Source organism: Ambystoma mexicanum, chromosome 2q (assembly GCF_040938575.1).
Source record: "Ambystoma mexicanum isolate Mex_15411 chromosome 2q, UKY_AmexF1_1, whole genome shotgun sequence".
In the NCBI taxonomy this organism is placed as follows: domain Eukaryota; kingdom Metazoa; phylum Chordata; class Amphibia; order Caudata; family Ambystomatidae; genus Ambystoma; species Ambystoma mexicanum.
Genome location: NC_090924.1, coordinates 462,232,215 through 462,244,947, shown reverse-complemented (window position 1 = coordinate 462,244,947; position 12,733 = coordinate 462,232,215). Strand labels below are relative to the sequence as shown.

Sequence of the window (12,733 nt, the reverse complement as noted above, 5' to 3'; positions counted from 1 at the left end):
TTATTCCCTCATTTACTCCTTTTGACACGAACATCAGCATTGCTCTAAATGTACCAGTGATATGTTAATGTCCAGTGTCCTAGTTATTTAAGTCCCCTCCGGGTGTAGGAAGAATCTGTGTGCCATCCCAAATGGGTATTTACTGATTTAAAGAAACAGAGTGTGTATTCTGAAGTATATTTTTGTTACATATATATTGCTCTCTTCTGAAGAAGGCTTATTCAACTGACTGTTAAAATAATAGTTTAATCAAGACACCTTGAGTGTTTATTTGGATACTTGCAACTGTGAATCTCTGGGTAATATCCCTACAGCTCACATTGACCCCTCTTGAGATACGCCTGGCTGCTCAGTCACTCTACCAACATGTGTAGTACATGCTTATACCAAAGGTTTGGTTAACTATTGCCAAGAGAACAAAGCTGGTGCAGTCTCCCACAGGGTACTGTATACAAACTTGCAGCATGTTTGGCAAGATTGTATACAGTAATCAGTCAACTCAAGCAGTGCCGATGCAGGATGATACTTGTCGCCCAGGCGTGGCTGAGGCATATTTGGTACCCGGATCTTCTCTGCCCGTCAGCATTGCCTCCGGTCAAGGTTCCCGTGGTCGCAAGTCTATTCACCAGAGATTGAGGCGCAATCCTGCATAACGACCCATGACCACTGAACCTGAGGGCTTGGCTCCCGCAGCCCTAGAATTTGGAGGATATGAGTTGCCGGCGGACTGCAGGGAGGTCCTTGACAAGTCAAGAGCGTCTTCAACTCTTAAATGCTATGGTAAGAAGTGGAAGCATTTCTCTGTGGTGCCAGTGGCAGAAGATCACCCCAGATTCCTCCGTACTTTTTGTCCTTGACCAAGGCGGGGCTGGCGCACACATCTTGCAAGGTCCGTCTGGCGGCTGTCTCCCGCTATACCAAATCTTCTCTTTGGTACCACCATCTCATCAAGGAGTTCCTCAAAGGACTGTTTCGATCTTTCCCGCTTGTGAAGGCCCCTGGGAAACTGCTTTCCTTGTGGCAATCACCTCTGCCAGGAGGGTGGGTGAGATCCAGGCCCTATCCTGCAAACGGCCATATCTGACTTTCCATGAATCTAGGGTGGTGCTACGGACGCACCCCTCCTTGCCATGCCAAAGGTTCTGTTGGAATCCCACCTCAACGTCCCTTTGGTGTTTCCTGTGTTTTTTTCGGAAGCCTTTGTCACTGGCTGAAATGCCTTGCGCTTGCTGGACTTTGCTCGTGCTCTGAATTTGTACCTGGCTCGCACTAAAGACTTCTCACCCGTTTGTGGACTTTGGTCCTGTGAAACATGGGAAGGCCTTTTCCAAGGCTTCCATCTCCAGGTGGCTCTCGGACTGTGTCACAGTAATCTGTTGGCAAACCGACCGCTGCCCGGCCGTCCGAGAGCCCATTCCACCAGAGCGATCACTGCGACAACAACGTTCTTGTCTGGTGTGCCCCTGCTGGACATTGCAGGGCTGCCACATGGAGGTCCACACACACACACACACCTTCACAAAGTTCTACTGCGTCGATGGGGATTTCAGAGAGGAGTTCAGAGTCGGCCAAGCAGTGTTATGCAACCTGTTTGCTTGAGGTGAGTCTGTTCCAGAGGTAAGGGTATTTGCTTCTGTTGAGCCTTGAGGGAGGGGGTTTAGAGAGAGGGCAGACATTGGCTTGGGGCAGTATGACCAGAGTACAGTGATTGGTTTAGAGGAGAAGTACAGTTTGAAAGTGAAATTTATTTTTTCTCCAGCATGGTGTCTGGCATGGATTCAAATGCTCATGAATATTCCCTGTCAGGCCGGGAATCCTCTGTAAAAGAAAAAAGTTTCACTTTAGTTTACAAACTGTCTTCTCCTAACAGCCAATCACTGGGCTCTGGGTCATACTGTCCCCAGCCAATGACAGCCCTCTCCCTAAACCCCTCCTCTGGCAGCGATCTTCAGATGTGGGAGCATGTAAAGTGGCAGTATGACCAAGATGAGCCGCAGAGGGGCAGGAGGGAGGGTTCACATGTGAATCCATGATGAGAACTACAGTTACAGGTAAGTAACTTGTTCCTTCTCTGCCATGGATTCACATGCTCATGAATCAAGAATATATAGCAATACATACATACACAACCTCAGGAGGTGGTAAGGCAAAAAAGATGCAATTACTCCTACCTCCTCACCAGGCTCGCCTTTAAGCGAACAGGTTGCGTAACTTCTTCTGGAGTCCCTGTCGATGGCGTAGAATTTCATGAAGGTGTGTGTGTAGACCTCCACGTAGCAGCCCTGCAGATGTCCAGCAGGGGCACACCAGACAGGAACACCGTTGATGCAGCAATCGCTTTGGTAGAATGGGCTCTCGGACAGGCAGCGGTCGGTTTGCTGAGTGATGCAGCCGGAGAGCCACCTGGAAAATGGAAGCCTTGGACAAGGCCTTCCCATGTTTCACAGGACCAAAGTTCACAAATAGTTGAGATGTCTTCCGGAAACTCTTTGTGCGAGTCACATGGAACTTTAGGGCGGAGCCACATCCAGCGAGTGCAGAGTCCTTTCAGCTGGTGATGAAGGCGTCCAGAAAAAACACATGATCTCTAGATCTTTTAAGTGTATACAACTCAGTTATTCACTTGCAAATAAGACATTACGAGCTACCTTTGCTTTTATCACCAATGTTCTACTGGCCAAGATTTGCAAGGCAGCAACTTTAGTTCATTGCACACCTTCACACAACTCTACTGTGCTAAAACAAAGGTGCAATCAGACTCTTGGGTGTTACAGGCAGTACTCAAGCACCATGTTTCAACTGTCCCGAGTTGCTCATTACCTGCCTCAGGTACTGCTTGTTAATTTAAGCAACGCATTTGAATCTAAGCAGATCCAGAAAGCAAATTGCTTGTTTTATTGGGGCATGTATCTGCTTAGAATCGCATGCAGCCCTGTCTCCAACAGTACAGAAAATACAATTTAGAAAAAAAAGCATTGCTCACACAACTCTCCCAAATGACAAGGCAGATAAATAAACCATTTGAGGACGTTGCCATGTAGGGAATCGTGGGTTTTTATACACACAGGTCAAGGATAGTGTGATGGAAACGCCCCTGTCAACACCCTATTCTGCTTCGAAAAAACAAATGTTAGACTCTGAGCCAATCCCTAGATTGTGGATTATGCAGTTTGGGATTGTAAGAAGAGGCAAGCTTCAGAAACATGATTACTGCCAAGTAATATTTGTCTTGCCATTCTCTTGTTCTCGAAGAAAACTGAGATGGCTTTAGTGTGGGCTGCTCATCAAGTTTCTCAACACAACGGTACATAATTGTATCCCTAGAATAATACTTTTGTTTTGTTGAACCTTCTATGATGGCAAGATTTTTCCATGCTTGGGAATTCGAAGGCCAGTGGCCTGCAACTCTAGAGATTTTGGATTACGTCAATGATTCCACCCCCATTGACAATGCTGTATTTTATAGCTTGGAGTAGTAGTCCAAAACATCTAGAGACTCCAATGTTTCAGACCCCAGCCGTTGAAAATTAGTAACTACCTGTGGGTCAGGGATTCTCTTTCAATAATTTGGGTGATCTTTGTCACAGCATTTACTCCTAATGTTGTGTGAGCTTCTTCTCCTCTCACTGGGTAAGTAAGATTCCTTTCAGCAGTGCACTTTTAGCTGTGGGTGGGAGTTTCTTCAGAGAAGCACTTCAACACTTCAATCCTGGGTGCAAGTTTCCTCATAGCAATTCACTTCTAATTCAGTTTGAGCATTCCCTTAGTAATAAGTTTACAACCCTGTATGTGAATTTTCCTTTATTATAATTGTGAATTTTCCTAATTAGTCCCTTTAAAATAAAGGGGGGGAGATTTTCCTCTTGGATAGTGAAAAAAAAAATTCCTTCAAAGTAGTGTCCTTTTTGGGCATGTACTAACATCCTACCCTTCCCATTGTGAATTGTAACTTTCTTCTACTTTCCTTCTTGCCCCTTCCCCTATTTCTAAAGTCAGCATCCTGTGGTCCTAATAAAGCGTCCTTTGTGAACCAGGACTTTGAGACAACAAGATGTTTTTCAAGGTCAACCAATTTTTGTTGCTTTTTGTTATTTTCAAACCAAAAAAGGGGGGCAGGAAAAATACACAATTGTGTGGTCCCATGACTGCTCTGTGGCTCGATTTGCCGGGCAGGAACGGCTGTGGAGGGTGAGAATCGGCACCGTTTTTTTTTTTTTCAAAAAGTGACCTGGCAGCTTGTCCGGTGACAGTGCAGGTCAAAGTGTAGGCACTCCAAATGTGTCCGGAAAGACTGGCCCAGATGGGAATGGTTGAATAGGAGTGAGGCGTCAGTTGTCCATTTTTTTTCTTTTTTTTTTTTTTAAACTTTTCTTTTTTTAGTAGACTACATTGGTAGGTTCTTCTCTGGCGACTTCAGACACTCATTTGCAGAAAATATATATTTTGCCTTTCTTTATCTCAGCACTGCAAAACATCTCGTGGACTCAAAATGGCTTTTCAGATTGGATTACTTGGCTGTTGAAGAGATGTTGCTTGTATTACCTGTTTTGGGGATTAGGTTTTCTTTCATAGAATTGACTTTTAATAAAACGTTGTCGTGGTATTGTGCAACGGTTGGGGCTGTTTTCTGCATTGCGCACCAGTATAATAAATAATCTTGAGGAAGTTCATTTATTGGGTGTCCATGTACATTGCAGCAGCTCCATAGGGGCCTTCTTTTGGATAGATCGAGTGGTTCATTTAGGAGCTTTTTGGTCTCAAAAAAGCATTTCTACACGTTTGAACGTTCTAGTACGATTCTATTGAGATGCTTGCTCTTGGAAGATCAGCCAGGGTGTTTTTACCTCCTGGCTTGTTCCATTATTGATCTTGAACTTCATGGGTATGATTCACAAATAACTTCCATATGGGCCCATGTTGCCATACCTATTGGGCATATCTTCCTTGCATCAAACAAAACTAGATAACTTTTGAGCAGGATACCTCTGTTTACTAAATCCGAAAGCCCAGTTTTACGCAATGCTCTGTCTGGGTCCAGGTACTGCTGGCCTAAAAGCTTACAGAGCTCCTTTTATCTTCACTTGGTGTGAGGGTGGTACTGCTCTATTTTGTATGTCTTCATGCCTGCTGACATTTTATTTTTTGGGTTACAAGCCCACCTTCCTTGTTTCCAGAGATCCTGCGTATGCTGCATATGGATCTTGGGAGTCCAGTGCCCTTCAATTGACCCAGTCAAGTAAAGCCTGTAGTTTGTCAGTGCCCATCTCCTTTTGTTTGTCTCTTTTAGCCAGCTCGATTTACGAATTGACTCAACTGGTAGGGTGACAATTTAACAATAGGACCCCTCTACTTAATCGCCAGAATTTTCATTTTCTAAACTTAAAGTAGACATATGTTCCCAGGTTAACCTTAATCCGGCCTTCACGTGCATGCGAAGGACTGTCAATAGGTGGCATTTCCATTACCTTCTTGGATAGGGGTGATTCCATAGTCCCAAGGGTTTCCACTAGAAGCATTTCTGAAGCATCCATGTAGCCTTTCTCAAACTAAACTTGATCAGAGGTACCATAATCTCAAGCTTTTGCTGGGTTGTGGTCTGGACTACTGCTGCATCCAGTCATATACTGCAGCCTAGACTGTGGTGCCATTAGTGGCTGAGTCCATGTCGCCCTGATTGGTCAGAGGTGCCCTGAGGCCTTTTACCATTGGGACCTAAGAACAGAAAATACAAGTTGCTGCATGTCAGGTCAAAAAAGCAGCTCACACGGTTCCCTTTACCTGAGGCTATGCATACTTTGTCTACTTGACATTGGTCCTCGGGAAAGGTCCAGAAAGCTGCCACTTCGGGCACCCTTGTAGGTAGTCCGATGGAGAAGAGAATGAAGTGTCTCCTGGCAACCTTCTATTGGCCAGGTGTCGTCGGCTTTCGGCAGGCATGTGAACATAGGCTCATGGGTTAACTTGATGGATGAGGGCTCGTTTACAGATATTTAACTGCAAGCTTCTCCATGCACAATATGAGAGGACACATCCATTAGGGATCCTATTACAAAGCATGGGGTTTACAGGACAGTGTCTAGCCTCATCCTAACTCATACCTGGTTAACCTGTGGTCCCCAGCTCTTTATGCAGGTGGATTCTTTGAAATACAGGTCCTTTTGAAGTTGTCATTCAATGAATTCTCCAAATATCCTACACAATGGGGTGTTAAGCCCTGTAGGGTCAAAATCTATGGGTGAATATTGTAATCTGCAAACTCTTGAGATCCTCAGAGCAGGCCCTGTCAGATGTTCCTTCATCCATTGTAAATCCAAGATATGTTGCCAGTTTGCCTTTTTAGCCGTGCCCCTCCTCCAGGTTCTACTTCACCCCAGTAGAAGAAAAGCTATGAAGCAATTGATTTAATCAGAAATGCACTGCCCTTGGAGGATGTGGCGGTGCAGTGGCTTGCGTTCGCTTTGCGATGCCTTTGCTGGGCATCTTTCCGCGTTTATATAGTTGTCGCCACCATATGGGAGAGGTTCCATAAACCGCATCCCTTCACTCCAGGAGAGCTTTCATAGGAATCTGTTGAACTAAGACGTTTTCTCTGCATTTTCGTTTCTTTTGAGGTTATTGGGTCGTATTATAGCAGTAGTTTATGGTAGCCTCAGGTTTGTCACAGTACTGATCGCCTGTGTAGGATTAAGCTCTTGCTCTTTGGTTAAAATGCAGCAGTGTGGCCTTGTCTTTGTGGTTGAGGAAGATCTGGCCCCGTGGTCTTTGTGGTTGCGCCGGCGCAGGGCCCCATGGCTTTTTTGGTTGCAGCAATGCGTGGCCCCCTGGCCTTTGTAGTTGTGGCAGCATGGGACCTCTCTGCCTTGTGTCAAAGCGCTGATCCCTCATTCTGTGGTAGCTCTATTGGACCATTGTGCTTGCCTTTTTATAGCAGCGCAGGAGCCTTCTGAAACTTCATTTTGACCAATTGGATTTCAATGTGTTGGTTTTGCGGGATAGTGGCAATGTAGCTTGAAATTTTGTCTTGGGAGTGTTGACTGCTTTCTGCAGTATTTTTCCAGTTCTGTAGCTCCTTCATTTCCCTCTTCCCTCTCCTTACTTTGGACCGTGGTTACAGACGGTGGTTCTCCAATGAATACAAAATGTTCTTCTACCCTGTACAGTTCTGCTCTTCTTTGACACTTTGTTTGTGGTGCCACCCATGCTTTCGTTGTTGCTTTCCTTTTCTATTTGTAGCCAAATCGTATTTTTCGGTAGGTGACTGGAGAGGCCAGGTTGGTGGTGGCCCCCACTCTGTAGCACGAGTGCAGTGTGTTGCAGTTTGTCTGAAGTGTGTGTGTGTGTGGGTGTGTCTGTGAGCGCATGTTTCCTCTCCATTCAGCTGAAGGGTTAAATCGCTCTGATGTGGCAGTGTGGCAGGTATCCACCTCCATTGTTGTGAATCTCATTTGCCTTCATTTCTCCCGGCAGCGGTGCCTGACTGTCCTAGGCCAGAGGGTGTCTATGCACTACAGTGACCCAAAGCCGAAGATTAATGAAGACTGGCTCTGCAATAAGGTAAGCATGTGGGAGTGGAGAAAGGATAGGCTGGAGGATTAAGCTGAAGAATAGTTTTCTTTATCCAGAGATCTTCTTGATACTAATAACAAAACTTGCGGAATCCTAGAACGCTTAAAATTGGGGAGAAAATGTAACTTTATAAATTTAAAATTAAATGATGTTTACGTGCGTGTTTTGAGTCTTGTGAATCTGTTTAAATGCATATGCTCTGCATGTTCGGTCATCCATGGGTTAATGAGTATTACATTTAGTGCACTTCCAATTTAAAATGGTGTTGACTGGCGTTAATGTCCTATCCCTACTGCACCATGCGCAAGTACGTATGCTCTGTCGATGTCCTCAAAATGACATTTTCTGCCATTAGTATGGTTGTGCGCATATGTAGAGGCGGCATGAAAGGCTTCTGAGGAAGATGCTGAGCTCCCCACACAACATTTGACCAATGCTGTGCACCAACAGACTTTCCGGCTACTGCTACACCAGGAGTAGACTTCAACCGGAGTTGGCCAGGCTCCTTAGTTTATTATTATTTATAGGGCGCGCCATACCCTGGGGCATCAGGGCGCACAAGACAAGAATATGCTCAACTTAGTTACAAGTACATAATAAGTAGTAACAGTACACGGGTAACATACAATATACAGTATACAGTAGGCATATATATACACGGCCGGAACTAGGTCCAGAACCAACACAGTTTTACAGGTGTGGGTATACTATCGGGAGTATACAATAATATATACAGTAGTAATATACAGGTAACAGGAACATTCCAGTGTAAGAGGAAGTTGATTTAGATAGTCTGGTATAGGGGTGCCAGTGGAGCTTCAGTTAGTTTACCAATGGAAACAGTCAGGGCAGTGTAGTTAGGCGTCATTTGCTCTCAGCCAATTGATCAAGTCCTTGACACCCCAGCAAACCGTAGGGACATTTTGGGGTGTAGGGGCTGTTGAGAATTATCAGAAATGTGCTAATTCCCTCTACCTTAGAGACCCCCAGCAACTTTGCTGGATTTCGAGGACTTTATTTTTTTAACCAGGAGAGTGAGCCCCTTTTTTCCCCACTCGGTCATGTATTTTAATTTGATTTTTGAACTGTTTCCTTTGGTTGTGTTGTCTGACAAACTCCATAGGCATCATATTTTACATTGTGTCACACACACATAGCACACACTATCTTACAATCGCCTGCTGGAGGGGTTACTTAGTATCCCCTTTGTCTAGCTTCTCATGCAACCTTTTTGTTACCCTTTCCTCGATGAATCGCTGGTGGCAGTGATTTACTTTTAACTACCATGGTGTCCCTTTACCACGGTCTGCGTTCGTCTTTTTTTCACCATTTCTTCTCGGAAAGGTCCTACTTGAGGTTTACTCTGTACGCCAAATCAAGTTTGGTCTCTTTGTTCGCTTTGCCTTTGGCGGGATTCACGAGTGAGCCCGCCTCTGGCTCCAGGGTGTCTGGTGGGGGCAGGAAGTGAAGGAGGTGTCCGGAACTCTCTGCTTAGTCTCCTAGGAGACCCAAATGCACTCTGTGATGAATGGCCGGCTGACTGTCCGGCAAGGACAGCCACCCTGCTGGGCGACTGACAGCTAGGCTGGAATGAATGGGAGAAACCCGAATAAAAGGCAAGGCAATTGGCTTGGAAGGCAGTCGACCACTGGACGAAGGAACCGAAGAACAACTTGAAGAGGAGACCTACTGCAACTCCTGGACCATTGGTTTGCCCGGTGAAGCCCTGCTGCTGTGCTGAAACTCCAAATTCGTATTGAAGGAGAAGCCCCTGCAAGGACGACTTCTCCCCTTGAGTTGGTGGGACCAATCCCCTCCAAGTAAGCCACCTTTACATCCATCTCGGAGCTGGTCGAATTTCCTGAGTTGCTGCTGGAAACCGTAGAGCCAGTGAGAGGAACACCAGTTTGTGTGCTTTGCTTTTAAATTGGCCGAGAGCTCCAGGAAGATCCTCTGAACTCCCAGGAAGCAGGACTGACCGAGGCTGAGCCCCTTCAACAAAGTGCAGGACCCCAGAAGCAAGGAAAGTCCATCTCGACAGCCAGGAACCGCAGTGTTATTTGTGGTTGACGCGAGGAGCTGAAGCGCTGAACAGCCACTGAAAGTGAAGTTTGCAGGTTGCACGTTTTGACCGTCCCAGTACAGTGCAGGAGTCCCCCGGCATCCTCCCTCTTGTCCCAACAACTGAGGCCCAGGAACAGTGAGATCTGCAGAACTGCACAGGAACAGGAGTCAACTGCTGCATCTTTTCTTCATTTTAAAGGTACTGTACACAGTCTAAGAACTTATCTCTTGCTGTAGAGTGGCTTGCATCTTCTACTCGCAAGTCTAACAGCTTGTGGCCCTTCATCAATTATTTTTCTTCTGAAACCTTGTACAAGGACTTTGCTACTTACCTTCAAGAAGTGCTTCAGCCCATATAGACTTTTGCCTATTGACTTTGGCTTAGCCTGTTTTAACTGAATGACTCTTGAATCTGAAAGTATTTGCCTGCTTAAGAAATATTTGTGGTACCTTGTTTGCTCTAATAATCTTTTCCTTTTTGCTTGGGTGTAGGTCTCTGCTGTATGCCCTCCCAAATGGGTAGTTACTGATTCTGGACTGAAGAGTGTATCATTTTGAGGTGTATTTGTTTGGTGTTTTACAGTGCTCCCTTCTGAAGAAGGCTAACATTAACATACTGGTAAATGATTTTATCAAGAAACCTTTTGTGCACGTGTTTGCTTGGATACTTGTCACTGTGTAACTCCCCTACAGCTCACACTGACCCCTGTTGAGATAAGTGTGGCTACTCGTCCACACTACCAATCTGTGTAGTACAGACTTCTACCAAAGGTTGGGTTACTACTGCCAGGAAGTCAGGGTTGTTGTAGTGCACCCTATGGGTACTACATAAAATCTTGCCTAACGCAAGTAACCAAGTAAATGCTTACACTAAAGGTTTCTTGATTAAACAATTATGTATTAATTTAAGTCAGTTGAATAAGCCTTCTTTAGAAGGGTGCAAATATATGTAACACAAATTTCTGATGTTTGTTAATCTGCTTAGAATCACATGCTGTGCATAGTCCCACATCCAGTGGTAACCACAGAGTATTGCTTCTTGTCTTTCGAGAATCTAAAGGGGACGTCGACGTGGGCGTGCCTGTAACACTATCTCTTACGTGTAGTGTACCCAATATCCGTCACACGTCTAGGTCCCTCAGAGTTTTTTTCCACCCAGCATGCTGGTCGCCTTATGCAGAGCTTGTCAGACATTGCCTATTGTTCCCTTGGCTTTTGGTCGAATAGTTATATAAAATAATTCAGATCACCCTTTACGTCCCTTATTTCGACGGCTGTTCCAGAGATCTGCCGAAGACCTTAAAAACAGACGGACAGTGATCCAGTCGGCGCTGCCGACCACGTGGCCGGACCTTCTGCCGGCCTACATATTAGGGAGAGTGGGGTTGGGGTGGACATTTCTGTACAATCTGCGAATGCCTTTCCCTTTCCTTCCGCTCTCCCTTTTGTTCTTGCTCACTCTACCCATCCTGAGCTATGGAGAGGACTCCATTTAGGTTTTGCCCCATTTGTAAAGGCAAATTTCCCTGGCAAGATGAGCACAAATGGTATAACAGTTGCTTGCCCTTCGATCACAACAAAGTAGGATGCGCGGCTTGTAAGCTCCTCCGTCCTAAGACATTAAAGGTGAGCAAAGTCAATTGGTGGGCAGCCTATGGGATGTCGAAGGCAGAGTTCCTCCCGCAGCCACCAAAGGTGACGACGGCGAGAGTGACGATCAGACCTCCGAACCGCAGGTCGTTGGCCTTTTGACGGAAAGCTCTTTCCGCATAGTCTGTCCCCAGTCCCGCCAGGCACCGCTCAGGTACTGCTGTGGGGAAGTTACACCCCGATGGCAAAGACGAACATTTACACAGCACTAAACACACAACCCCAAGTCAATGTACGGCCAAGTGGAAGAGGACCTCAGCGCCAACGGGTACACCGGACGTTCCAGCGGCACCTGCCGACTGTCTGGATCGGCAGCCCTACCCGCAGCTGCATATGTGCTTAGCGACCGGGGCCATCAAAAACAAAGGGCACTACCTCTAATATCCCAGGTTCCGCCGAGACACATCACAAGCAGGCGTCCGTCGACGACTGGGTTTCGGTTCTGCTGAAGATGGCGGTCGCCAAAGACCAGGCCTCTGCACCGCCAAGGAAGGCAGTCGCCGAAGACGAGACCCCGGCTCTGCCGAAAAACCCTCCTTCACAATCGCAGGCTGAAGTTACGCGCCGCCTATTTGTCGAGGGCTTCGCCGACAGCATAGCAAGAATTGTTTCTGCCGATTTTCAGAAACCGCAGTCAAGAGATTCTTCGAGGTCTACGGAAAAGGCTAAGGATCCATCGAGATCCAAGGATAGCCTAAGAGTACCGGAACCCTCCCTGAAGTCGAAAGAGGACCGGGATGTCCCACCTCGGTCGGGCCCCCAGGAGGAGTTCTCTGAGGGCGAAGAAGGGGATGTCTTCGATGTTGAGACAAAAATAACGACGTTGTACGACCGTTTTCAAAAACCTTTTTCTGCCTCTAGACCATTCTAGGTTTTCTGTTTGGACTAGAGAGAAATTTGAAAACTGCATGGAAAGGCTGGACAGGCTTGTTTTACGTTCACAACAACCCACACCACGGGATGAGAGCTCTTCGGACTCTGTAGCAAAATTCCCAAGGCTCTTTGACCCCTCTGTGGAAGAGGATATACACAACTATGACCTCACTGAAGACATTCCTGGTGACACTCAGGATGAGGATCAATTCATCAATCCTGAGGACATGCATGATCCCATAGAAGGCTGGGAGGAGAACCCGGATATAAGTGACCCTCAACCATGGCAGTCTCCATATCCACAAGATCCTGATGCCCTATCTTTGGATTCCCCCCAGACCACCCCCACTAGACAACGCTCTCCAGTGGATGATCAATTGACGTTTAAAGTCATGTTGCGCAAAGCAGCTGAACACTTCAAAGTTGCCACAGATGAAGCTGTCCCAGAAGCTGACTTTGTGGAGGGCATCCTCAGAGAAGCTGCCGGCCAGTCAGGCTATTCCTCTCCTCAAACGTCTGGCTCCCTCCTTATCACCTGCTCTCACAAGAGGTGTTAACCCAAGAATAGAAACTCTTTTGT

At 46.3% G+C, this 12,733-nt stretch overlaps 1 protein-coding gene across 4 annotated transcripts in view; it reads left to right on the top strand.

Annotated features, from left to right (window-relative positions):
• The window catches only part of RBM10 (RNA binding motif protein 10), a 464,414-nt gene that overhangs the window by 106,400 nt on the left and 345,281 nt on the right, over nucleotides 1-12,733 (top strand). For all 4 annotated transcript variants that reach the window (XM_069647579.1, XM_069647578.1, XM_069647580.1 and 1 more), the window contains one exon: nucleotides 7,468-7,554. In XM_069647579.1, the coding sequence (XP_069503680.1) occupies nucleotides 7,468-7,554 (87 nt within the window). The remainder of the gene's footprint in view (nucleotides 1-7,467; nucleotides 7,555-12,733) is intronic.